This window comes from Equus asinus, chromosome 5, assembly GCF_041296235.1.
Source record: "Equus asinus isolate D_3611 breed Donkey chromosome 5, EquAss-T2T_v2, whole genome shotgun sequence".
NCBI lineage: Eukaryota > Metazoa > Chordata > Mammalia > Perissodactyla > Equidae > Equus > Equus asinus.
Window position 1 is genome coordinate 70,247,196 of NC_091794.1, and position 26,344 is coordinate 70,273,539.

General features: G+C 53.0%; 2 protein-coding genes across 5 annotated transcripts in view; one reads left to right on the forward strand and one right to left on the reverse strand.

Annotated features, from left to right (window-relative positions):
- Nucleotides 1-2,434, forward strand: part of SSBP3 (single stranded DNA binding protein 3) — a 162,129-nt gene extending 159,695 nt beyond the window's left edge. For all 3 annotated transcript variants that reach the window (XM_044770858.2, XM_044770860.2, XM_044770859.2), the window contains one exon: nucleotides 715-2,434. In XM_044770858.2, coding sequence (XP_044626793.1) covers nucleotides 715-744 — 30 coding nt within the window. In that variant the 3' untranslated portion in view covers nucleotides 745-2,434. The remainder of the gene's footprint in view (nucleotides 1-714) is intronic.
- A 9,058-nt stretch (nucleotides 2,435-11,492) lies between these two features.
- Nucleotides 11,493-26,252, reverse strand: MRPL37 (mitochondrial ribosomal protein L37). 2 transcript variants are annotated; one of them, XM_014844362.3, is made up of 7 exons: nucleotides 25,825-26,252; nucleotides 22,328-22,511; nucleotides 22,118-22,233; nucleotides 19,168-19,353; nucleotides 16,832-16,989; nucleotides 13,530-13,733; nucleotides 11,493-11,716 (listed from the first exon to the last, which is right to left on the reverse strand). In XM_014844362.3, the coding sequence occupies exons 1-7, from the start codon at nucleotides 26,168-26,170 to the stop codon at nucleotides 11,639-11,641; spliced, it is 1,272 nt and encodes a 423-aa protein (XP_014699848.2). In that variant the 5' UTR covers nucleotides 26,171-26,252; the 3' UTR covers nucleotides 11,493-11,638. The 2 variants fall into 2 exon arrangements, with proteins under 2 accessions (XP_014699848.2, XP_044626792.1); XM_044770857.2 differs by lacking the exon at nucleotides 19,168-19,353 and having other exon boundaries at nucleotides 25,825-26,244.
- Nucleotides 26,253-26,344: the final 92 nt, after the last annotated feature.

Genomic DNA, 26,344 nt, shown 5'->3' on the forward strand with positions numbered 1-26,344 from the left:
CCTGCCCCTGGGCTGGTGTCCCTGCAGCTGCGTGATAGGCCTCTCCGCGGGGGACTTCTCCACACTGAGTGCAGAGCCCCAACCTTCCTCCCGGCTGCATGGCACTGAGCCCGTGCCCACGTCTCCCAGCCGGCAGGGCCTTCTGGAGGCTGCATGTGGGCACAAGGCCTCTGGCACTGGTTAAGCTGGTGTGGCTGGGGAAACCCTGGCCTGGCCTGGGACTCAGGAGGCTGGGGCTCTGGCCCACTGGGGTCCATTTCTGTCTGTCCTGGGGTCTCAGCACAGGGGCTGGCCATCTCCTTTTCCATATCGGGCCTCTACTGACGGTCTCATTTGAAGAAATGATGTCATGGTTAAGCTGCTTTTGAGAGCCCAGACCGGCTCCCGCCCCAGGGCATCCTGGCTGCGCTCCAGCTCATCAGACTGCAGGGAGGAGGGCAGGGACTGCCACTCCTGCAGCTGGGAAGAAGGGGTCACTTGGAGAGGGGAAGGGGCAGGGGGAGGTGAGTTGTCCCCCATGGGTGAGCAGGCTGGCGCTCTTAGGTGGGTCCTAACTCCCTCCTCCCAGCCCTGCCTGCCCCCTGCCCGCACCTCCCAGCCCCTCCCAGCCCCACCAAACCCCCACACTGGCCCTGTCCAGCTCCATGTGGTCAGACCTGCCCGAGGCTCCCGCACCGGCCCTCACGAGCCCCCTTCTCTGCTCTCCCCTTCCAGTATTCTCCAAGCATGACGATGAGTGTGTGATCCCCCCCTCCTCTTCTCTGAGACGCTGAGAGAGCCGGCATTGCAGGCGGGAAGATGCCAGAAATTATGCAAGAAGTGAGGTGTCATTACCCAGGAGCTGGGGGAGGGGCAGCTCCCCGCCCCCCTCACCCCCACCCGCCCCTCCACTCCCCCACCTTTCCCGAGTTTAGTTTCATGCAATAAAAAGGCTGAACTTTTTATTCCATAAAACATGAAGGAGAAAACTCAAAATAAAAATATATTTCAAGTCAGTGACCAGAAAAACACCACCCTTGCCCTTTCCCGAAAGGACCTTTTATGTACATGACACTTTTTTGTTGTTTTTCTTTGGGGTTTTACCGTTGGGATTTTTTTGTTTTTGGGGGGGTTTTTTCCGGGGAAAAATTTTTAAAAATGGAAGCTTCTAGCAAGCCCCTCCACCCCACCCCAATCAACCTCGTTGCTTTCTTCTTTTAAAAAAAAAAAAAAAAAGGACAAAAAAAATCACCAAGCCCTGCTATCTGTCTGTCCCCAAGCCCTCTACCAGGAACGCTGGTCTAGGTGTGAGATCTCACGCTGTCTTTGTAGCCATCTGAAAATAATAATAATAATAATAATAAACTGGGCAGTTTACAATCAGTGGTTTCTTTCAAAAGGCCTTTTTTGGAAAGAAAACAGGAAGTCACCTGTTTCACTTGGGGTTTTGTTTGTGTGGATTGGGCAAGGGAGGGCGGGAGCCTGTTTTGTTTTTGCTTGGTTTCTCCCGGCTGAGCTGGTGGCGACAGCAGCTGCACAGTTTGGACCCCGGAACACCCCCCACCCCCGTCTGTGGCCAGAGGGGCCAGACCACCCGACCGCCTTCAGGCTCCGCCCCAGCGGAGACCCGCTGTGACCCGGCGGCACACACTGTGTTCCCAGGACTGCTTCCTCCTCTCCCTCCTGGACCTCCCGCCTGGCCTCCCCTCCACCCTGGTCTTCCCAGCGAGAGTCCTGCCAGCTGGGTGGTGGCCTGGTGTGGAGTCGGGGAGGCCACCCCCGCCAGGATGGCTATGAACTGGGACATGGAAACCGTGACCTCTGCGTTCTCGTCCCCATGGCCCTCGCATCGTCCTCGTCGTGTGTGCGGGCACCGTAGGGCTGGAGTTTGGATTTTCTTTTGTTTTTTCTCTTAATTTTTCCTTCTTTTTCCAAGATGGGATATTGACCAGAATTGCTCTGTATATGCTCGGAACTGGATGGAAAGACTTTGGAATAGCTGTGGGGGGCGGGGGACACCGACAACCGAACAGACGGTGCCGTTCCGGTCCTGTTTTTATTTTCAAAAACCAACGCGACAGTGGAGCCTGTCCCCTCCCAGGAGTGGTGACTGTGGCCTCCTCACCTCACCACCCCCATTGAAGCCTCTGTGTCTTGCCCTGAAGACACCCGGGTTCTTTGTACATTTGCCCTGCTCCCCGCTCCCCTGTAGCTGGTCTTTGTTTTCGTCCCTCCCCGCTCTGATCCATGTATATCATATTATGTGAGATATCATCTGCCTGAAAAAAGACCTTGTGCGGATTATTGGGAACATTGTAGCTGTTTCTGTGTTTTTTCTTACCTTGTAGTCTGGTTCTGAATTAAGAGAGGGAAAAAAAAAGTAATTATGATACATTGTAGTTTGTGTACGATATATGTTGATAACGTTTTATTAAAGGGACATCTTTTTTCCGCAGCCCTTCCTGATATGTTTGGGGAACATGGGTCGGAGTTGATTAGACTGATTACAAGATGCAGGGTGCCTGGTTGGGCGCAGTTTTTGTTCCCAGCACATAACAAGATGCTGCTTTGTGTTGGCGCGTCTGCCTTCTCCTCCCGAGCGGGCTCCTCCTGCCTTTTCCCTGGAGAGTTGCAGTGGCCTTCGGGGAAGGTGGGCTGGAGGGAAGACACCAGTCTCATTTCAAATAGTTGGGGGCATTCAGATGTCTTGTCAGCGTTTGCCAGGATGTCTTGATTTTTCTGGAAATAGAAGACAGTCCCCAGTGCCCTTTTTTCAATCGAGTATGGGCCAGGACAGCCCTGGGGGCTGTAGCCACCCCCTGCTTTCTGTCTTCGGGGGGAGTTCGCTACCCCAGTCACAGGGTTTGGGGCCACACAGATGTTGATTGTTATTTTTTTCACCTCCAAGGCGATGGGAACCAGTCCTGGAAGGATTTTAAGAGTAGCACGGTTTGATTTGAGTTTTGGCCTGGAAGGTGGGTGGGTGGGTGGGTGGGACAATGTGGGGAGACCCAGTCCCAGCTGCCATGAGGCAGGAAGTACCGAGAGCCGGGTGAGGAAAGCCAAGAGGATGCTGATGTGAACATTTAGACAGTGGGGCTTCCTGCTGCCCTGGGGCCCTGAGGCCCTCTCCCCGGGCCTGCAGCTGGCGGGAGGCAAGCACAGTGTCTGCGTGAAGTGTGGGCTCAGGCACCTTCACTGGGTCTGAGGGACCAGGCGGCAAACTGTCAGTTTCAGATCTGCCTTTGCCACTACCTCCATGTGGCCATGGGCAAGTCCGTGTATTCTTGTCCTCACTTTGTCCGCCTATAAAATGGGGATGATGGTCTCCCTACCTCACGGGGTCGCAAGGAGGCCAAGTTAAGATTTGGAAAGTGTTTAGAGCAGTGCCCTAAAGAGCGGCAGTGTTGGCTATTAGTGGTATTGTTGCTCATATTTGGGGACAGTCCAAATGGGTGTGATGGGGAGTAGCTGGGAGGGCCTAGAAGATTCCATTTAGCTCTTCCTTCCTCATCTTGAAAGGTTTCCTAAGCCCTTCTCCAGCACAGACACCTTTGGGAAAACATCACTGTGGGACAGACGAGGAGACTCCTGCTGTGACTGAGCTGCGCTCGCAGTTCTGGGGAGGTGTCTGATCCACCTGCATTGAGCCCCTGCCACGTGCCAGCCCCAGTGCTGGGCAGAGAAGGCAGAGATGACGGGCAAACGTCCATTCAGTACCCTTGCTGCCACCTGTGCTCCTCAAAGCAGGACTCAGGCACAGGCAGGAGCAGTGGCGGGGGGCACCGAGCTGGAAGGGAACCCAGGTCACGGGGGCCCCGGCGGAGAGGACAGGAAAGGGCCCAGGAAAAGCCTGTAGTGAGAGCCCACCACGCCTCACTGCCCACCTCTGCTTGGGGGGGTGGGAACACTGAGCACCCTTCTACCCCTCGGCCTGTGTCCCCCCCCCAGGAACCCCTGGGGGTGCCTCATGGCCCTGGTGACGGCTGGTTCAGGGTTGGCCTTTCTCATCGGGGCAGATCTGTGAGGAGAGGACTGGCTCCTGTTCCCCAGTGTTTGTTCTGCCCTGCCCCGCCAGGCCTGACTGAGACAGGGCATTGCAGCCGCCAGGATAAGGACCCCAGAGTGGGAGGCAGGAGAGAGGGGGACGTCATTCCTGTTCTTTCACGGGAGGGCGGCAGCCCATCACTGAAACGGGCAGAGGGGAGCAGCCAGGCCAAAGGCCCAGGCTCAGCAGCTGCTTTCTTGCGGGAGTCATCACTATCCACAAGGGCTCACTTTTGGGGTGAGCCAGCCAGGGGTCCAGAGTGAGGGCCCGGCCTGAGTCAGGAGAAGTTGGCCTGACTAGAGACTGGCACCCTCTCCCTCCTGGCTGGGCACCCTTCCCTGGAGCCAGAAAGCAGAGCCTGAGGCAATGAGCTGATGCGAGCAGTGGGTGGGCTGGGAGGGTCAGCAGCCAAGGCACAGAGCCAGAACAGGACTCCCAGGTGACCCTGAGGAAGAGGAACCCCTGCCCGCAGCCTCTACTGTCCCATGAGGATTCTAGACTCGGGAGGTGAGGGGGTATGGAGCCCAGAGCAAACCCCAGGCTTCTGTGTGGGCTTTGCCCTAAACTGAGTGGAGCTTGGGCTCCCCCGGGCTGGGCTGGGCTGGGCTGGGCTGGGGGGGAGGGGAGAGAAGGGGCAAGAGGTGCTGCGCCCTACTCTGCTCTGCCCCGGGCTCATTGGACAAGGCTCTGGGGTTGCTGGAAACGAAACCAGACCAAGGTGGGGTTGCTGAAAGTTGGAGGGTCCATTCTGTCCTGTGCTGGTGCTTCGTCTCCATTCCTGGGTGCCTATGGAGCCCCAGGCCTTGGCATCTGTTACCTGGACATTCAGCCACCTCCTGGGTTTCCTGCCTCCATCTCAGCCCTTCTAATGCCACAAAGACCTACCTCATTTCTGAGTGTCTTTAAACACTTCCTTCCATCCGTGCAGGTGTTCATTTATTTATTGAGCACCTATTATAGGCCAGGGACTGTCCTAGCACGAGGGAGACAGCAGTGACGTGTAAGGATGGAGCTGCCCCTCATTGAGGTGGGGCAGGGCAGGAAGAGCAGGTTGAGGTGACGCTCTGTCCTGGCAAGTTAAGTATGAGATGCTTGTTGAATGTCCAGGTAAAGATGTCAAGTCGGCAGGTCTGGGCTGAAGACAGATGTCAGGAGTTGTTGGCGTTTGGATGGTCTGGTCATCTGGAGAGTGACTAGAGAAGGGCCCAGGGACTGGGCCCGGGGCTCTCAGCGCCAAGAGCTCAGGGAACTAGGAGGAACCGGCAAAGGAGGCAGAGAAGGGAAGGCAAGAGTGAGGCCTGTAGACGGAGAGAAGAACCCGCAGAGGGTACGGTGTGCTGCCAGGGCCCGAGACCGGCCCACTTCGGCCCGTCACTCAGCCCAAGAGGCCGGGCCCTGTAGGCCTCTACTGCTCTTTCTGGGCCCTCAGCACTGCATGCTCCAGCGCCTGGGGCCCCTGTCCTTGCCCTGCCCTCTGGGCACACCTTTCCTACTGGCCCTTCAGCACCCAGCTCAAATGGCCCTCTTTCAGGGAGCTTCGAGGCCGAGTTAGAGGCTTTCTCTGGGTCCCCACAGCCCCCGAGCTGTAATGCTTCACTATCTGCCTCCTCCATCAGGCTGGGAGCTCCTGGAAGCCAGGGAGCGTGTCTGAGTGTTCTTTGTCCCCAGAATCACCCAGCACAAGGCCTGGCACCCAGCAGGTGCTCAGTGAGTATTCATGGAGTAACTGGATGTTTACTGAGTACTGTCACCCCTGCACCCCTCCCCACTGCCTGCTGTCACCTGGGGTTAGGTGCTCAGGTATGGGGAAACAGGTGGCCTTTATGGCTGCCTGCTTCTGCGGATGCAAAGGAGGCTGACTCTCTGTCAGCATCCCCCAGCAGCAAACTGGGAGCTCCTGGAGGGGAGGGACGCGAGAGAGAGAGCGAGAGAGCGAGAGAGCGAGAGAGCGAGAGAGCGAGAGAGAGAGAGAGAGAGAGAGAGAGAGAGAGAGAGAGAGAGAGAGAGAGAGAGAGAGAGTGAGAGAGAGAGAGCGAGAGAGCGAGGGAGAGAGGGAGAGAGGGGGAGAGAGGGAGAGAGAGAGAGAGAGAGAGAGAGAGAGAGAGAGAGAGAGACACTCTTGCCCTGGGCGGACAGCCCACTGGATGCAGGCTTTGGGTTTGGGGACATGTGGTTGGGGTGTCTGGCATGGAATAGACTGGAGATGTCAGGGGGCAGGAATCAAAGCACTGTCGGGAAGAAGCTGTTCCCAGCCCACCGGGCCATGTCGGCCCTGCTGAAGAGGTGGGTCCCTAGGTCCTGCTCTGCCATGGGCCTAGAGGAGGTGGCTGAGGTGAAGCATGGAGGGAGACGTGGCTTAGAGGTGCAGTGGGAGGCAGGCACTGGGCTATTCGACTTTGAGGCATATAATTCCCAGCCTGGAATCTCTTCAGGGCAGTCCCCTGGCTGAGAATAGATGGGGGTGCGGCCCCTGGGGGCAGAGCTGGGACGCTTGAGTTGAAGCTACAGGATGACATTCCTCCCAAGATAGAAGAACGCTTAGCAGCTGGAGCTGCCAAAGAATGAGAGGCTGTGCTGAGAGGTAGTAAGGTCCCCATCACTGGAAGTATGTAAGACAGCGGGGGAAGGACAGGTGGGTACACGTGTTGCATGGCAGAGTTGGTTCCCGGGACGCCAGGTCGGGGTCAGAGCGGAAGATAAACAAGCCCCTCTCAGGGGCGGGGCTCGGGTCAGGCCCTCCCAGCTTTTTGGCTATCTCAGCTCCTCTAAAAGAGGTCCCCTTAGACCCCTCTGACCAGTGACTCACAGTGCTTCTCTGCCCAAGACCACACCAGATCCAGTTCCGCAGGTGCTGCAGGGGAGGGAGGGCTGGCGGCTGCAGGCTGGGGTAAGGGGTGAGGGACACAGGTGTGGACGACGGAGCCTCCGCTCCAGCAGGGCCTCCTGGCCTCCTGGCTGTTCCACAACCACCCCCACGGCACACCCGACTCGGAGCCGGCGCCCGTCCCCAGCGCCCTCCCGGCTGCTCCCATGCCTCCGTCAGTCTCGACCTCTGAGGCGCCCCCTGACCTCAGTACCCTGTGAGGAAACGGCCAGCACCCCCCTCCTCAGCTGCTGACGGCTCACAGCTGTGTCCCTGCCTGGGCGCTGCCCTGGGCCCCAGGGAACTGCCTCACCCAAGGTCTCACCTCCTCCCAGGCCGTGGCCAATGGCCAATGTGGGACCTCAAGGCCCCACCGCTTTGCCTCAACTTGGGACGACTCTGAAGGGCCACCCCGCGGCAGGCTCTCCCCCGGAGGGCTGAGGCTGCAGCTCCTCCTTCGCCCGTCATGCCCCTCTCGCCTGCAGGCAGGTCTCTGGGGAGCACTCCCCAAGCCTTCGGCCACAGCTCTCCATTTCAGTCTGCGCCAGGGACCCCATCTAGAGAGCCTGCTCCACTTTTCTTCCTGTCACTCCAACACGTTTCCTCACTGTCTTCCCGCGCTGGAATGTCAGCTCCTTGAGATGGGACCCAGTGTGGTTCACCGCTCTAGACCCAGGGCCTCACGGCCTGCCTGCCGCGTTCCTGACGCTCAAGGACACCGTGAGATGAAGGAATCAAACAGCGGAGTTTGTTGTCCTGAGGTGAGTCCTGGGCACCAGGACTGACCTGTGACAAGTGCACACCTCTGGGGGTTCCGGACGTATCTGGGGAGAGGCTCCCTCTAACAGGGTGGTCTTCCAGCAGCCACGCAGGTCTGGGTCCTCAGGTCCAAGGGAAGACAGTCTGGGACACTCAGGGCACACACCTGCTTCAAGGGGCTCCCGCCGCTACAGAGGAGGCAGGGGGCGCTGTCCAAAGCTTGAGGTCACCCTGGCCTGCTCCCTCATCAGCCTTGGGCCTGCAGCTGAGGACAGAGCCCAGCGAGTCACAGAGACTGTGGCAAGCGTCTGCCCTGGGTCCAGCCTGAGCCGGCCTTGGGAGGACAGAGAGCAGCCTCAAGTGCCCCCCCAGAGCCACCTCCTTTTCACGGGGCTTCTGAAAACCTCCAGACCCATCGACTTGAAACCTCCTAGTCACATGCACCCTATTAATCCAAAAGTGGGGGGGGGGACTGGGAAGGGAGGGTGCTTTGTACCCATTTTGCAGATGAGAAAACTGAGGCTCTGAGAGGGAAGCTGGAATACAGGAAGCTCCTGGAAATGGCTTCCCCAAGATTCTAATTCCCTTGCCAATGAAGTCTGCTGGAAACGAACTGAGGAACTTTCTTTTCTTTTTTTTTTTTTGAGGAAGATTAGCCCTGAGCTAACATCCATGCCCTCTTCCTCTGCTTTATATGTGGTACACCTACCACAATATGGCGTGCCAAGTGGTGCCATGTCTGCACCCAGGATCCAAACTGGCGAACCCTGGGCTGCCAAAGTGGAACATGTGCACTTAACCACTGCCACTGGGCCGGCCCCAAACTGAGGAACTTTCTAATGGATCAACAAGACACTTAAATATATGACTAAATGAGAATCTGTTCATCTATGTTCACAATGGCAGCATCAAAATTTTGGTTCCAAAAGTCTGCTACTTAGAAGTCCCTATGGGGGAATTTTTACACCAATAATGTGATATCCCCCACACAGTGCTTCTCCCGCTTCCTTCCCCCAGACTCACTCTAACTAGGCGGGTAGTCTATTTTCAGGCCTGAGGACCAAACAGGGCCTTAAAATCATGCTGCACTTCCTCCCTTCCCGTGTTTAGGGGGAAAGGAACGGAGGAAAGTGTTGAGGATGAGGCAGGTGGGCATTTGGGATCTGGGGAAGTGGGCACGCCTCCCATCACATAGCTGGCATCACATAGGAGCTTTCCAGCTCTTCATGCTACCCCACTTGGTCTCTGAGCCTGTTTCCTCATCTGTACAGAGAGGAGAAGACCCACCAGTCCTGCCTGCCTCACCTTGCAGGTCAGCTACAAAGGGCTTGAAGGGAGAATGCAGTGGGTGCCAGGCTCCACAGCGCAGCTCTGAGGTCCAAAGGGGACACACCAAGGCCAGCCCTTAGGGCTGTCCCTACTCAGAATGGGCTACAACGAGGGCATGCTGCCCAGGCCTGTCCCCAACACCGGCCCCTCCCAGGGCAGTCCTCAGGCTGCAAGGTCATCTGTGAACCATCCGCTTACTTGCAGCCTCCATCCCACAGGCTCAAGACTCAGGCTCGCTTTGCTCTCTCACTCCCCATTCTTCCGCTAGTCTCAGCGGGCTTCAGCCTGCTCAGCCTGGCTTCGAGCCCCTCTATCACTCGCCCAAGAATTCCCGCAGCGGCCTCCAGCGGGACTCCAAATAGGTGCCCTGCCAACTCATCCCCCACACACCCAGCAGAGCGTTCTCACAAAAATCCCTTCGACTCAGCAGTTCTGCTAGGAATTTATCTGATGGCCACGGTGGCACAAGTCCTCTAAGACACGTGAACAAGGACGCTCACTGCAGCACTGCTTCTAACAGCCAACAACCAGGGGTACCCGAATGGCCATCGCCAGACACGAACGCAGCTGCTCCAAAGAACGAGCTGGCTCACGTGTCCTGATGTGGTGAGACGCTGTGACCCCCAGGCATTCGGTGGCAAGAGGAAGGTGCAGCAGAGTCCACAGATAAGATGACACTACATTACATCCACATCCGTACGTATACATTATATGTGTATCACACACCCATGCCCATGTCCATGGTGCTGTGTCAGAACCTCCAAGCTGTGCTCACAACCCTCAGGGGAGAGGACTAGGGATTGCCTTGAGTGGGGGGCTTTTTATATTATACTTTTCTGCGTTCTCTAAATTTTCACTATTTATATGCAATAATCCTTGTCTTTAAAATAAAAAGTAAAATGGGCAACAGGGCTCAGTGAATCCCCGTGGTCCTAGATCACCTGCCATGGGAAGCGTGAGGTGTATGGCATTCAAGGTCCCTTGTGAGCTGGCCCCTCCAGCCTTACCCCTTGACCTACCTGTGCTCCCAACTTCCCATCACTCCCAGCTCACTAGGATCCTGTGACTCCCTGCTTTTGCACACCATGTCGCCTTTTCCCAGTAACTCCTTCACACACATGCCACCACCAGTCTAATCTGTTTCCTTCTCCTGGCAGTCCCTCCTGCCACCCCCACCTCCCACCCCCCGGCTGAAAGGTGAGCTGTAAAGTGGAAGGAGCACAAGTCTACGAGTCAGAGACACAGAGGGCTGCACACTTCGCTCAGCCCTTTCCCAGCGGTGGGGCCATGCCGTGTGCTCCAGAGCTCTCTCCAGAGCCTCCAGCAGCAGCAGGAAGTGTCCACGGCGAACTGCTCCCAGCGAAGTCCCTCTGGGAGATGCGCCCAGCCCAACAAGCCCACCTAGCCCAAGGTCTCGCCGGCTCCGGGAGCAATGCACATCCAAGGACTGGTGACAAGCCAATGGTGTCTGCAGCAAGACTCACACCTTGCCTCTGAGTGGGACACCTCTGCTCCAGAATGCCACAGAACCTAGAAGCAGCCGAGGCCTCGGTGCGAACCCCCGAGCTCAGTCTCTCCTCCGCCCAGGCTGCCCCGTCACTCCCCGTCACTCCCAGCATGGACTGATCCTCAAGGCTCCCTGCAACTTTCACCTGCAAATCTCCATCTCAAAATGTTTCGTAGGGAAACTGACCTAAAAGACTAGCTGTGTGACACTGGGCAAATTCCTTACACTATCTGTTTCCTCATCTTTAGGGCCCAGAACAGTGCCCAGTACATAGTAGGCACTCAACATTCTTCTGGAACGAGGAAATGACATTTACCTTGCAAGGGTTGTGTGAGGGTTAAACAAGATGCTGTGGATAATGTGCCTGGCCCAGGGCAGGACTCGATGTGATCTGAACAAGAGGCGAGCTGGGGGCTGGCCCAGTGGCATACTGGTTAAGTTCGCATGCCCCACTTCGGCGGCCCAGGTTTCCTTGTTCGGATCCTGGGCGTGGACCTATACACTGCTCATCAAGCCATGCTGTGGTGGTATCCCACATAGAAAGTGGAGGAGGACTGGCACCAGATGTTAGGTCAAGGCCACTCTTCCTCACCAAAAACAAAAAAACAGGCCAGCTGAACCAAGGATGTACTTGATCCATTAATCAGGATACTAGTGAGAAACCTACAATGAACATTCTATTCAGATTTTCTGCAGTCACTTGTGGAAAGTGTCCATAATTTAAACAACTCCATAAGAACCTAGTGACCATCACAGAGGACCTACTATGTGGCAGACACTACATAATCTATAGTCTTCAAAACGAGGTAGGTCATATTAGCCCCAGGTTTCAGATGAAGACATTGAAACTCAGAGAGATGAAGATTCTTACCTAAAGTCACAAAATGGGTCATGAGCAGAGCCGGGCTTAAACTAGAGCACACCAGCTCCAGCGCCTGCACTTGAGTGGAGGCAGGCTCACAGCGGGGCCTTCCTGGCAGCACCCTCACACCAAGCACAGGCTCCAGGGCAGCGGAAGGGCTCTTTATTGTCAGCGAGACCACCAGCCCAAAAGGGCACCAAGGCTCCGGGCCGGGACCCAGGCACCAACCAGGATGCAGGCTCATCGGCGGGAGGGGGCGAGGGGGCTTCAGGTCGTAGAACCGTCCTTGGCTCACACAGCATCATGCAAATACAGAGCTAAAAACTTCCTGAATGTCTCTGGCTGGAAACCAGTCGGCCCAACAGGTTCCTGGAAAGAACACAGCCCATTAGGATCCTGCTACTAGGTTTAATGGCAGCAATTAAAACAAAGGTTGGTTTTCTGCAAATCCTAAGTGCCTGGACAACAACCCTTCCTCTTGAGGACCAAGGAGGGGCCCTGGGAGCTGGCCCAAAGAGACGCCCGAGGGGCTGGGCGGAGAGGAGGAGGGACAGGAAGCACTCCCAGCACCGTCCAGCCAGATCATCTGCGGACACTACCTCACCCCTAATCCCTCTCACTTGACCACCACAAACAAACAGACGATAGTCCCTCACTCATTCCACACACGTATCAGGCACCTTCTCTCTCCGTACTGGGCCTGTGCCCAGTGCGGGGAACCCAAGAGCGACTTGAGTCTAGCTCCTGTCCTCAGGAAGCTTACAGCCAGGCGCTCAAATAGTGATAATAAAAGGTGACGGGCCTCATAATAGAGGTAGGAAAAAGATGCTAAGAAAGCAAGGGAGAAAATGACGAGCTCACTGACTTCCACACACAGAAGAGACCATGTATGAATGCGTCTGAAAGGGCAGGCAGAACGGGCCAGAAAGAGAAAGAAAAGGAAGGAGACTTCAGAGAGCCCAGGACATGCACTGGTCCAGAGAGCCAGGGTGAGGCTGGAGCCCAGGGCCAGTACTCGTGGGGGCGGGGTTGGTGGGGGAAAGGCAGGTGAGCCAGGAGCTGAAGTTGGAGAGGTAAAGAGGAGCCATCTGACCAAACCAGGATGGGTCTGGCACTAAAGGAGTATTCTGGAAGGAAGAGGAGCTGAAGACACAAAGGGGAGAGGGAGTGCACAACTAAGAGCTTAGAGATGCGAGGTGGCCGGTGTGGCTGTGCAGGTGAGAGACCAGTGTCAAGGGCCCAGACCCAGGAGGCATTTCAGGAGTAGAAACAACACTGACAGGTGCTGGAGAACTCATTCTACACTGACATGCTGATAATGCTCAAAGGCTCAGCAGCCCCATTGAGCAAATCTCCTCAGGCCCTGGGTGGGGACATGGGACACAGAGAGACCCAGGGCTGGCAGTACCCCTACTATTCTCTCTCGTCCCCGATCCTGCTTTAGGTCTCTTCAGTGCTGATCACTGCCTTACGTTACATTCTGGATTTGCTGAGACATTATCACCGCCCACTGCATCGAAAGCAGGCCTGGACTCTGTCCGCTGAGCACTGGGGGTACAGCGGTGACAATGCCATGGGAGGAAATGCACATCTGTGGAACGAATGGACGAATGCATCATCCCCAGGCCCTGCCTTCAAGGAGCTCGGAGCTCAGTGTGATGGAGGAGAAAAACAAGAAAACAGGGAACTACAGAATGGTGCTGAACAGGGGACGCAGGGGCTATGGGAGGCGCCGGAGGCACTTCACTGAGGCTGGGAGTGGGATGGTAGGTCCTTATGCTAAACCCGGAAGGACAAGGAGAGGATGGCAGATGAAAGAGAAATGCGCGAGGAAGGTGAGCGAGAAAGAAGGGAGAAGCCTCCTATTCAAAAGCAGCAGCACCTGCTGCGATCCAGAGCTACTGAAGGTGCAGGGCACATGGGGAGCCGTGAGGAGCTGGGCGTGGTAGGGTTGGGGGGAAGCGGGAGGCGAGGGGAAGAGCTGGGCAGGGCTGAGGGCGGAAGGTACCATTTCAGGTGATGGGCAGGGATGAAGTAGCCCTCCAGGCAGAGATCCTAGGCATGCAGTTCCTAAAGCCAGGGCCCCACTCATAAGGATCCCTTCAACCCCACCCCTGGCTCACTCTGGGCAGGACGGTCATAGCCCTGGTCCGATCACCAGGCTGCAAGGGGCTGGACTTACCACAACCACCTTCTTTTTGACCACTGGGAGACACCAAAAATGCTGATAGAGGAGCTGGTCTGAGTCCACCCAGACCAGATTCTTGACACCTTCATTAGAGGCCAGATCTGTGGTATTCAGTTGCAACACCAAGAACTGGAAGACACGTCCATCGGTGCCCACACTCTGCACAACTACTGGCTGCTCCAAAACTTTAGTGTCATTCTAAAAGGCAAAGAGGACAAGTAAATCAAGTCAGAAGCCGTAGGGTGTGAGAACAGCACAGACTGGGCAATTCCTAGTTCTGGCCTTTCAAACAAGCACCCACCCCCATTCCATGGTTTCACCATGGGACAGTGAAAACAGAACAAGGAGTTCAGGGCACTATCCAGGGCCAGGCCTCCCCTCCCTCACCCAGCCTAGCTCTGCCTGGTCTCAGATGCCTCGTAGCCTCTGGGTGACTGCTCTGCAAGCTGAGCATGTTAAAGTAGTAGTTCCTGCCACTGAGAGGCGATTATCATGCAAGCTGCATGGTACAGGAAGGTGAGCTGGGAGGTTACTGACAGGAAATCCCTCAAACTCACGGCGTTATCTGATAGCAACAATATGACCGCAGCTCTGTCAAATGTTAACCTGGAGGGTCAATGAATATAATAAAACCTCATTCAGTTTTCACTCCATTTGACAGATGAGGAGACTGAGACTCGGTGAGGCAAAGTGACTTTTCTGAAATCACAAAGCTGTGCGGCAGTAGAACCCTGTCTGGCTAATGCTAGATCACGCACGTCTTCCATTTCTGCCTCATTCCAAAGGGCCTGGTGCCTGGCAATGCCCTGAGCCTGCAGGCAGTCATTGTCCTGGGCTTCAGGCTGTCAGAGCAACTCTGAGAACACGTCAGATTCTGGAGTGTCCCCTCCACAGCTGTCAGCATCAGGATTTCAGTCAACACATTTGCTAATTCTCTTTCGATGAGTGCCACATGGTGACAGTAATAATACTAGCACCCATTTATTGAAGGCCTCTCACGTGCCACGCATGTCAGTTTTACATAAAGTCACCTCTAATCTCATAAATCTAGTGGCAAATTCCCACTTAATGGACGAGGAAACTGAGGTTAAGAGAGGTGATATAATTTGCTCAAGGTCACCCATCATGAGGTTCCAGCCAGGACCAGACCCCAGGCTATGAAATCACTAAAAACCCTACCGTTCTGGTTTACACCCAGTTTTCCACTGTTATCTGAGAGCAGCCCCTCTCTCCACTCCCAGTAATGTCCCAGTTTGGATAATGAATCATACGTTCACCCTACTGAGACTTCACAGCAATCTAGTTTGGTGACTGCTACCCACTGGACAAAGATCAAATAGGCAGGCCCCAGGAAACGGAGCATCCTTGATTCAAAAATGCTGCCCACATTCACCGCTCCAGGGCTGAATCTGACGTTAGCAATAGCTAATGTCAGACCTCCATGTGGGCCACCTCGGGACTGCTGGCCTTAAAAATACCTGTTCTTAGCTGCATGAGAAATAAATAAAAAGAAAAGTACCTCTAAGTGTTAGCTGAGAATTCTGTATTGACTCTTATCTCCCTCTACAGATCAATAAAACTGCAGGTAGTACATAAATTTCTCAGCAATTTTACCTTTTACACGGAGGCTCTTCCCGTAATTGCTCAACTTCACAACCCCAGGAATAATTTGTACCTGGAGGGGCTGGGGGAGGCCTCCTCTCCTACCCAACTGGGTGGCAATTAGTGGCAGTGTTGCTACCCATGCTCTGCTGGCAATAGCTGGCACAGACACTGCAATGAGCCTGCAGGCCAGGGACCTGGCATATGACTATCTCTGCCTCCTTGCCCTGCCCCAGAGTAGGCAGGCAGCACCACCCTTCCAAGCTGGAGGGATCAGGGCTTCAATGCTTGCTCCCCACTCCTAAGCTGGAGGATCTTGGGCAAGCTACCTAACCTTCCAGAGCCTTCAGGAAGTATATAATCAGAGAATGGGAATAAAGATAACCTTCCAAGGATTAGAAAGACACAAGAAGGTCAAGTAAAGATGTGACAGCTGCTAATCTCTTAGCTGTGTAACTCTGGTAAGTTACTTAGCCTCCTTGAGCCTCAGTTTCTTCATCTGTAAAATGAAGCTAATAGTCTCTGCCACGGGGGGTTGCTACAAGGATTAAATAATGCAGTGGTTCTCAAATTTCAGTGCAGTGGTTTGCAGACTTGAGCTTGTATTAGCATCATCGGGTGGGCCTGTTAAAACACTGCCTGCCGGGCCCATCCCCAGGGTTTCTGACGCAACAGGTCCGGGGTGGGTCTGAGAATCTACATCTCCAACAAGTCCCCAGATGATGCTCATCCTGCTAATCCAGGAGCATATTTTGAGAACCACTGATATAAAGAACCCTAATTAAACATCTGGCATGTAGCAAATGCTCAATACACGCAAGTCCACTCTACTCCCCATCTCATTTGGCTAACCACACCTCCCCAACCCCGTCTAGTTCCTAGACTGACTAAGATGGGAAACAAAACATTCTGAATTTCATCACTCCTACAGGAGGGCCTCAGGTTCTAACCAAGACCTGGAAGCCTGGCAGCAGCTCTTAAAAACACTCTTCTCTCACTGCCCCCTCCACAAGACCGGGTTTCTAGTGTCCCAGGCCTGCTTTGGGGCTCCCATATTGCCATCTCCTCCCTGAGGGCCCTTGCTCCCAGACCAGGCTTTCCCAAAATCTTTGGACAGCTCTGTGTGACAATCACTTAGCCTGCATTCTGTATCATCTCGGTCCCTGAGACCTCCTCTTAGAATCAAGGGGCTACCACCAAGTGGTATCTTGGGTCCCCAGAACCTGTCCTGACTTGGCAGGCAGGTCTGGGCCATCCCTACCGCCTGATGGAGCCTTGTGCTCGATTCCGATACTACAGAACAGAGGCAGCGTGCTGAAGCACAAATAACTGAAGCCTTAGGAGTTGGGTATACCTGCTCCCAATCCTTTCTCCAACACTTACTGCTGTGTAACGCTGGATAAGCTGCTTGGCCTCCCTGTGATTCAGTGGCCTAATGTGGAAAACTGAAATCAAGATGAAATCTTGTGGGCTATTGTGATCAACAAATGGGGTATTTTATGAAAACGACAGGCACAGAGTAGGCCCGCAGTAGATGTCAGTTCATCTATGTAGGGTGAGTGCAAACGCCTCTCCAGTTTAAAACTCCCCAGTCCAGCAAGGAGTCCCCCCAGACCCCCTTCCTTTCCTGAGCAGTATAAGGCAGAAGACTGACACCATGCAAAGCAGCTCGGTGGTCTTCTGCACATACGTACCCCATAAAGGAGCCGAGCCTGAGCCAGGGCGTTGCCAAAGGCAAACAGAATCATCTTGGCCCGCAGCTGATCTGGTTGAAAGCGGTGTGGTCGTAAATTGGCTGTCTCGAGGAAATACAAGGTGTGCGGATAGGGGTAAGGATAACCCTCCCGGAATCCTGCAAGATACGTAATGACGTGGGAGTGGAAAAGATTAATCAGGAGCCGGCCCCGTGGCTGAGTGGTTAAGTTCACTCGCTCCGCTTCGGTGGCCCGGGGTTTCGCTGGTTCGGATCCTGGGCGTGGACATGGCACCACTCATCAGGCCACGCTGAGGCGGCGTCCCACATGCCACAACTAGAAGGACCCACAACTAGAATATATAACTGTATACTGGGGGCTTTGGGGAGAAGAAGAGGGAAAAAAAAGACTGGCAACAGATGTTAGCTCAGGTGCCAATCTTTAAAAAAAAATTTTAAAATACACAGATTAATCAGCCTGCTCCAAAGCCTCGGGAAAGCCGCCTCACCTCAGCTCAGTGTGGGCACTGCAGAGCCTCAGTCAAGGTGCACATCATCACTACAGCTCAGGGGCTGGCAAGCTGCAGCCCACGGGCCAAATCTGGCCTCCTGCCTGTTCTGCGCCCACTCATTTACATATGGCTACTGAGTGTCTGCGACAGAGACCATATGTGGCCTGCAAAACCTAAAATATTTACCATTTAGCTCTTTACAGAAAATGTCTGCCAACCTTTGATGGGTGATTCTTGCACGATAGCTCTACTCCACCCCTTTCTCTCTTATTCAAGCACACAGATGACAGTGATATTAGTAGGATAACTGAAATTTATGGTAATTATTTTTTCAAAAAGCAAATGATTTGCAAAACTCAATTCTTTTATTAGCAACAAATGACTTGCCTCACACCTCACAAGTGACCTGCACAACACCGGTGCTGAGAGTCAGTTTAGAACCTGCCAGGTCATCATTCCCCTCCCCTTAATGGCTGCGAGCCAATGTTGGTAGGCTGGGGCTTCGAGAATGACTGACCTGGAATAGGGCAAGTGGGCGAAAAGGAGGACAAAAGGAGCCGGGGAAATGTGGGCTCTGAAAATCCCAGAGGAAAGCAGGCCTTAAGAAAGAGAAACCTGGTCTTCCCGTCCGCCCCAGTCCTCGCTTCGGTTGCACTGCGCACGTAAGTACCCAACACTCAGCACTCACTACGTGCCAAGCTCTAAGGCAGGGATGAACACGGTCAAGCAGAGCCTGCCACTGCCTTTGAGGAGCTCACAAAGTCTAAGGGCAGACAGACAGGAAAACTGGTCACACCCATACAGAGGGATGAGGTGAGTCAGGAGGCTTTGGGAGGACAGGTGAAAGCCCCTGATGAGACTGGAAGATCCCAGAGCATTTGTGGGAAGAAGTGATTTCTAAGATCAATTGTGAAAGATGAGGAGTTATCAAGCTGAAGACAAAAAGAGGTGAAAGGTCAAAAGTTCCAGACAGAGGGAAGAGGAAGTGCCAGAGCATGGCGATAAGAAAGGCCATGATGCGTTAAGCAGAGTTGGAATAAAGGGGATGGGGTGTGGGGGAGGCGTGGCGGGGGCAGGCAAGATGAAGCTGGAGAGGGGCAGAGGGCAGCTGTGAAGGCCGTCACATGACAAGCCTAGGAGTTCAAACTATCCAATAGGCATTTGGAGGCGGGCATGGAGAGATGGGATTAAACCTGGGTTTTAGAAAGGCTCCTCTGGAACTGTGAACTAGGTGGACCAGAGAGAAAACAGCCTGGGTCAGACTGACCGGCTGGGAGGTTGTGGCAACGGGGTGGGTGACAGACAGTGGTGACTGACCTGGGTTGCAGCTGTGGAAATGAAGCGAGGTTAGGAGGAAGACGCTGCAGCTCATAATGACTGAGTGGATGGCAGGCACTGCGAGCCCGCCTGGCCTGACTCCCTAGTTTCTGTCTTGGCTGACTGGGTAGATGGCGGTGCCTTGTTTGAAGGCTTCTGGATGAAGAGTCCCAGTCAAGGCCTGTGGGGCTTCCTCAGTCCTAGCAGGAGGTTGGCCAGAGTTGACAAGGTAGAGAGAAAGAGGGTGTCTTTCAAGGGACCTATGAATAAAGGAAATATCTGGCGCCTGGTCAAAAGGCCCTCAAGCTACCCATTAAAACTCTGAAGTAACAGGGTCAAAAGCAAAGTCAGCCTTTGAGCAACTCACTTAACCTCCCTGAGCCTTAGTTTCCCTACCTATAAAATGGGGATAACTGTACGCAGTAGCTCACAGGCTAGTACATGCATCTTCAGAGAAAGCACGTCCCTCATCTCACACTGCCTGAAAGTCAAAGGCTTTGATACGCACCTGTGTCATCTTCCACATCATAAACATTGCATTCCTGAAGATCAATAGTGGGAGATATGGGATAGAAGGTCTCAAGAACATGATTCTTAGTAGCTTCAACCTCCTCTCTGGAGGCAATGGGGGGCAGAGGATCCTTGGCATTCAGTCGGGCTCCACTAGAACCACGGACCTGAAGGAGCAGAGATTCTAAAAGGGGAGAGAGACGATTAGTCTAGCCTGCTCCGAGCTCGCAAAGTCTAAGCCCTCATCCCGCCATGCTCCATGAGTCTTTTATAGCTTTCCTAGCTGATCAGCCTAATCACAGAAAACAAAACTTTTGGTTAAGATGTTAATCCTGGGATTTTTGAGAGGGGATGCACCAATGCACTCTTCTTCCTGGGTTCCCTTCCAGTGAACCTTGAGGCCTGGTGGCCCTGTGGGTTCAGGGCTACCCCACACAGATCTTCCCAAGCACCTGCTCTAAGCGGGGGACCCAGAGATGACTGCAAGTTATTCTTGCTCTCAGAGAGCTCGCCAGGTAGTAAGTGCTACAACAAAAGTATGAACCGTACTAGGAGATGGTAGAGGTGGGGCAAACTGACCTCCTCTGGGAAGCTTCCTGAGACAGGTAATGCCTTCAAACTAGGTTCTGAAGGATGGACAAGGGCAGAGTGTGTCAACTTTGGCACGATCCACATGCTGCACCACATAATTCTTTGGTAAGGGAGGCTGTCCTGTGCGCCGCAGGACGTGTGGCAGCATCCCTGACCTCTACGCACTAGACGCCAGTAGAACGCCTCCCGACCTGGTTCAAGTCACTGACAATCAAAAATGTCTCCAGACAACGCCAAACCTCCCCTAGAGGGCAAAACTGCCCTTAGCTGAAAACCACTGGGTGAGAGTCTGCCAGGCAAAGAAAGGGGAGGCAAACATTCTAGAGAAGGAGGAATAACATGTGCAAAGGCATGGAGGTGTGCTAGTCCACAGCAGAGCTTAGGGAAATAAATCCAGACGACCAGAGTGTGATAAGGTAGGGAAGGAGGGATGGAGAGAGAGAAGCACTGAGACTACAGGCTGAGGAGGAAGGCTAGTAAAGCCAGAAGGGCAAGGTTGTCCTGAACAGCAGGAGTGAAACAGATCGGACCAGTTAGAAAGCCTCACTTAAGTCGGATTAGCACAGCTGCTCCAGAGAGACAGAGGTGTGTGAGGAAACAGATTCACGTCTGACGCATCAGCAGGCCTGTCACTGTGAATATCCACTGTGGACGTGTGTGGACGCCCTTCACAGAGGTCCCCACAGCAGGCCGCATGCCACCACCAGACAAAATGTGCCTGGAAAGACTCCTTGAGAATGGCCTCCTGAGGAATCTCCATGGAGGCAAATCTTCCTCTGAAGGTGCTGGGGTTTTTACAAATCGTCAAATTGCAGTGTGATGGTAACGGACCAAGGTCGATGATCTTATGTCTAAAAACTGGTTTGGCCAACAGCACTGTCATTTAATGAGCATGTGACCTCCCTTCCTGGGTATGTAAAAAAGGGACACTACATCTGTGGATGGATAAATTCTGATCTGTTTTGTTAAAATACATCATATTCACCCCTCTAGAATAGTTTTCTAAAGCATTTCCTGTTTCCTCACATAGGATCTGCAAGAAGATAAATGTGCCTGGCCCTCTCCTCCCCCTGGTTTAGACTCTCCCCACAGACCAGGCTAGTGTGGTTTCCAACTTACTTCCCTCCACACCCCTCCTCCAGCGACAGCTCCAAACGGGGCAGTTTAATTAGAGCTAATACTTGATCATGGGCCAACGAGTACTCCTCTATTTATGAGGCTCACTAACTTCCTTAGCGGCGCCACTACCTCTGCAAAGCTGACTCCTCGCCAGGAAGTCCATAGTCAAAGGGGCAGGCTGGAAAAACCTGACCAAGCAGATGTCCTGAAAACCCCAAATTATTCCATAGCTGGTTTCCCTGCTCCAGGATTCCACCAATTGGAACACCGTGTACTCTGAACATGCCTACACAAAACACCTGATTCAGTATTCATTCACTTCTCCCTTCCGTCAGCACCTACTGTGTGCCATGAACTGTTAGACACCGCAGACAAAAATGAATAAGACACAGTCCCTGCCATCGGCAGTTCACAGTTTAGTGGGGCAGACAGAAAGGATATTAGATAATTACAATATAGTATAATGTGCGCTATGACAAAAATAGACATAATGGGTATAGGGAACAGAGGAGGAATAGCTAACCTATGGATTCACATAGGAAGGGGGCTGAGTTGAGTCTTGCAGACAAGCAGAATTTAGTCACATGAAGAAAGGGGAAGAGAATATTCCAGACAGAACGTACAGCATGTACAAAGGCACAAAGGTATAAAAGCTTGATACCAAAAAGCTGCAAGTGGCTCCAGTGTAAATTTGGGGATGGGGGCGGAAGAGTCAAGCAGGAGATGAACACTAGAAAGACTAGGTGGTGGCCAAATCACAGAGGGCCTGGGAGACCATGATAAATGGTTTAAGCTATCGGGAGACAGGGATGGCTTTGAAACGGGAGGGACATAAAAAGACTTGCACTTTAGAAAGATCACTCTCGCAGCTGTGTGGACAATGGATTCGGAAAAGGAGGAAAGCACAAATGGAGTAAGAAAGCTCTTGCAGTGGAAGATGAGCTTTGTGAGGGGAGAGACTGTGTGCTTCAGTCCTTCCTTATCGTCCACATTTAGGCACTCAGAGGCACTCGACAGACAGGGTTGAGTTAACAGTCTTGGAAAGAAGTGACTAAAACAAAAAAGGCTGGGCTATGGCTAATGATATTAAGGTTGTCTCTGAGCTTACAAATTGGACCATGAAGGATGGAAATGAGGATAGGTACTGAGGGATGGGGGGTTGATGTGAGTTGGTGGTAGGGCTAAGAGTAGAAAGATAAAAAACAGACCAAGGCTTTCTGGTGTCCAAGATGACCAACCTCGATTCCAGGTGGTGGATAACCTGTAGTTCTGGGCGCAGATTCGCTTGGCCAGAGAAGGATGCTTGAGAATCTGGGATTTACACAGCTGTATCAGGCTGTCCACAATGACTGGGCTTGGAGAAGAGAAGAGACACTTGGAGATATAAAGCAACAGGTTGACTCCAAGATCCACCAAATGGAAATCTTATTGATTCAGGGGACACTTACCAGTAGGTCTCTCGTTTGGGGATGTCTTCAGTGGAGTGCCAGAGACGGGCATGAGAGATCACGTTCAGAACACGTTCATCTTGGTTCTCTATGTGGTTCCTTGGATCCTCAACAAGGCCAAGCACTTTCTTGGGAAGGCCTTCTATTAACTTGGCCTTGGTAAGCCAGAGGGCCTGCTTTACACCTTTGGGGTAACCAGTCACAAAAAACAAAAACAAGACGATGATTCAGGAAGAGACGCTTAAGCCTGCAGGCAGCATCTTGGGGAAAAGGCTGCCTCGAGAAAGACAGGATTTGTTCTGCGACATCTAAAGGGTAAGAACTAAAAACAGCGAAGCTAGGACAGCCCAATTTCAACTCAACCTCAAGAATGACCGCCTACTTAAGGATGGTTAACAGTTGATTACTGAGGCCGTGAGTGCCTGCCACGGGAGGAATTCAAAGATGGATGAGATCCTAAGGCTGAATCTTGCAGGCAAGGGTCTGTCTGCTGGCTGCAGGGTTCAGACAGACCCTGGACTATGGAACTAGATCACTGGATCCCAATCTTTCAGAACCTAGGTCTCTTCTACTAACCCACACCCCAGCCTCTGGAAAAGCTCCTGTACACCATATATACCTCATTTATCAGGTGTAGGCTAAGCAGCCTACAGAAGCCCATACTGTTTTACCAAGGGAAAGCAGCTGTTGGAAATAATGGAAATAACTTTTGGATCATGAATAACTTGAGAAGCCCTGAGTTTGGGAGCACTTAGATAATCTTTCACATCTCATCTAACCCTGAGGTTCTATAATGAACGATTTTATAAGCAGATTTTTGTATGAAGCCCTAAGAAACATACTGTTGAATTTGTCAAAAGGATCATGCTGACGATGTTCTATTTACTACAGAGGGCCCTCTGTGAAACCTTCTGAAGCCCTCCCTGGCCTTCGCACAGGAAGGAGGGGCTTTTCCTGGGTCCAGGACTGTTTCATCTTTCAGACACGGTGAACTGTGTAACTGAAAATGTTCTTCTCTATACCAAGGGTCAACAAACTCTCTCCTAAAGGGCTAGATAAGAACTATTTTCAGCTTCCGAGCCCTACAGTCTCTACCACACTTACTCAACTCTGCCACTGCAGCACAAGAGCAGCCACAGGCAACAAGGAAACGAGTGGGCATGGCTGTGTTCTAATAAAACTATTTACAGGCAACTGGCCTAGTCAGCTGACCCCATCTCTGCACCATTTGTCGACTGCCAGCAAGCCGAGAGCCCCTTTCGCAAGCAGTACCTCAGAAGGGATGTTTTTGTACTCTCCTCATGGTTTTCTTTTTCCTTTGTGCTGATTCCCTCACCTATCTAGTTTTAATTTAATATAGCTGTGTTGTAAAATTTCTGTAAGATGCCCCAAATACTTTTCAGGAAAAGATAGAGTACAAACAAACCAAAGTAGATGGGATTCAGACTGCTTAGTCTTCAAATATCAAGGAGCCTCGGCTCCTCTCAGCGGGACAGGCTGTGGTGCCAGGCAAAACTCCCTTGCTTCACTTCCCCAGACCCGGCTTCCCGAAGGGAGGGACAGGCGCAGACCCAGCGCCCTGAGTCCTGCATTAAAGCCCACACCCCAGTCCTCCACCCTCAGATCAAAGTGAACGCTGTATTCCTTTCAGTGACTGTGCCCACAAGTTGGCAGAGGGTTAGTGACTGCTTTGGTTGGCAGGCTATCCATCCTGGCTGGAAAAACACCACTATGACTCAGAGACACATCTTCCTTTGAAAAGCTATGTCTAGGATTAAAAGGAGCCATGACACTTTGGGGAAGACACCCTCAGGCAATTTCTTTTGAGATAATAAATGAAAGGCAATGAGACTTTTCACTTTAAGGCTTATAAGACATCGGAAACACAAACAATTAGAAACGTAACTTCCGGATTTTGTGGTGCAGCAGAAAAAATCCTGGACTAGGAGCTGGCTAATCTGAGTTTTAGTCCTGACACTGCCATTGTTCCTTAAACTTGAAAATAGATAAAATATTAAGATTTTATGGTTCTAGTATATGAATAATATGTAATATTTAGAGCTGCCATTTACTGAGCATCACCATCTACCTTGTGCCAGGGGCTTTATCTATAAGTTGGATGGTATTTTATGGAATGGAGGATGAAGAGAGGAATTTGCTTCAAGCCACATTCTTTGTAAGTGATGGGGCTGGGAGGAGAACCTGAGTCTATCGACCCTAAAGCCCGCGATCTCTCCATTACCCCAACCTGCTTCTCTAGCCCTGTATGTTGCAGGGCTTTATTATAGCCTTTACAGAATCTCTCTGCACAGGGTATGTTTTCAGCCTAGTCAAACGAGTGTAAGTCAAATGAGTGTGATCTTAACTTCTAAAATACTGCTAATGCATTCATCCACATGGTAACGTTACCAGGGTCACTCACGGGTGCCAAGTCTTGGGAGGTCCTTCACAGCACTCTGTGAGGACACTGGAAGTGCTTAAAGGCTGGAAAATCAGCTTTCGGGAATGGGTTTGAGCAGCTTACGAGACTGGCTGGTTGACTTACAGTTTTTTCAAACCTAGGATTTATTCTCTGGCTTAGTCCCCAAATCCTGCCAGGTCTCTTTCTTTCCTAATCACTCTTTGGAAAACACTGCTCCCACTTACCTCGACCATTTTGTGTTTTCAGGACCTGTGCTATCCCCATCCTGATTTAGGGACCAAGGAAAAATGGGGAGGAAGAGTGGGGAAACATACTGTCAGTAAACAAGCACCCTCATGGACTCTGGAAAATAATTTCTGGTAAGGCTGTAGACATACAGACTGGTCTGGGCTCAAGTCATTCTGACTTGTTCGTAGTGAGAGTCAAACGGAAGCGGAAGCGGGCTTTTAGGTCCAGACCCTTTTCTTCAAAACATCTCAGCTCTGCCCTTTGACAAAGGACACTGACCTAGGAAACCAGAGTTGTAGTCCTGGCTTCACTATTAACCCACAGTATACCTGTGGCCATATTACTTCCCCTCTCTGTCACAATTAGCAATCCTGTGAAGTGAGGCGACAGGCCAGGAGATGAAGCACTCCTTCTGCTGTCTCTTTGCACCAGAATCCCTCTCCATGTATTTCTTAAGGGTACAGTTACATCTCCGGGGGGTCAGGAGCTGGAGAGGTAAATGTGGACCACCCAGTCAAAACCATCCATTCCACAGGAAACGGAGGCTCAGCAAGATTTAGCCACTTGCCCAAAATCACACGGAGGGTGAGAGGCAGGGCTAGGCCTAGAAACCGGGTCTTTTCGCTTTGCCACTCAAGCTCCCTAACGCTCTCGCACGCAGGCACAGCTCTTTACATCCCTCTTAATCCTGACGGCTCTCAGAAGATGGGAAACGCTATCGGCCCCATTTCGCAGACGAAGAAGCCGAGACCCACAGTGTTTCAAAGACTTGTCCAAGGCCACACAAGGTTGGGGGCAGTGCTGGGCAGAGGAACAAGGTTCCCTCTCGCCCGTTCTGGGGCCTCACCCTCGAGGAGGCGGCAACGCTGGTGGAAGACGTAGCAGGCCTGGTCCTTGTATAGCGGCTGCTCGTGAATCGGGGGCAAGCGGCGGAACTTCGGGTGCGTCCATCCCGGGTCCCAGGGCGGGAAGACTGGCCGCGCCAGCCCGGGCATGAAGTGCATCTTTCCCGCGTAGGTGATAGGCTCCAGCCCAGGGATCTCGTACACCCTGTCCCGGGGAGGAGGCTCGGGCTTCCGTGTGGAGCGCACTCCCCACTCGTACGCCCCGCGTCTTGGGGCCCCGCAGCCTCCAAGGCCGAGCCGTCCCGGGCGAGCCAGCGCCCGCCTTGCGGGCGCCGACGCCAACGCCATACCGTTCTGAGCTCCTCAAGACCTCCACTTGGACGCCGCCATCCTCCCGCACGCAAGGCCTGCTGGGAACGAAAGGGGCCGGGCGCCAAGGCTCGTTTGGTGAGTGGCAGTCACTTTGACCAATCACAGCCAGGGCCTCCTTGCCTTGCCCCACCCCGCAGGCCGCTCTCATTT

Excerpts from the sequence above, each read along its gene's own strand:
- MRPL37 (XM_014844362.3), bottom strand. The coding sequence starts at position 26,170 with ATGGCGTTGGCGTCGGCGCCCGCAAGGCGGGCGCTGGCTCGCCCGGGA. Across the intron at positions 22,234-22,327 it reads CCCAAACGAGAGACCTACTG|CCCAGTCATTGTGGACAGCC; the intron begins GTAAGTGTCCCC and ends CTCTTCTCCAAG. Across the intron at positions 16,990-19,167 it reads TGATGTGGAAGATGACACAG|GATTCCGGGAGGGTTATCCT; the intron begins GTGCGTATCAAA and ends CGTATCTTGCAG.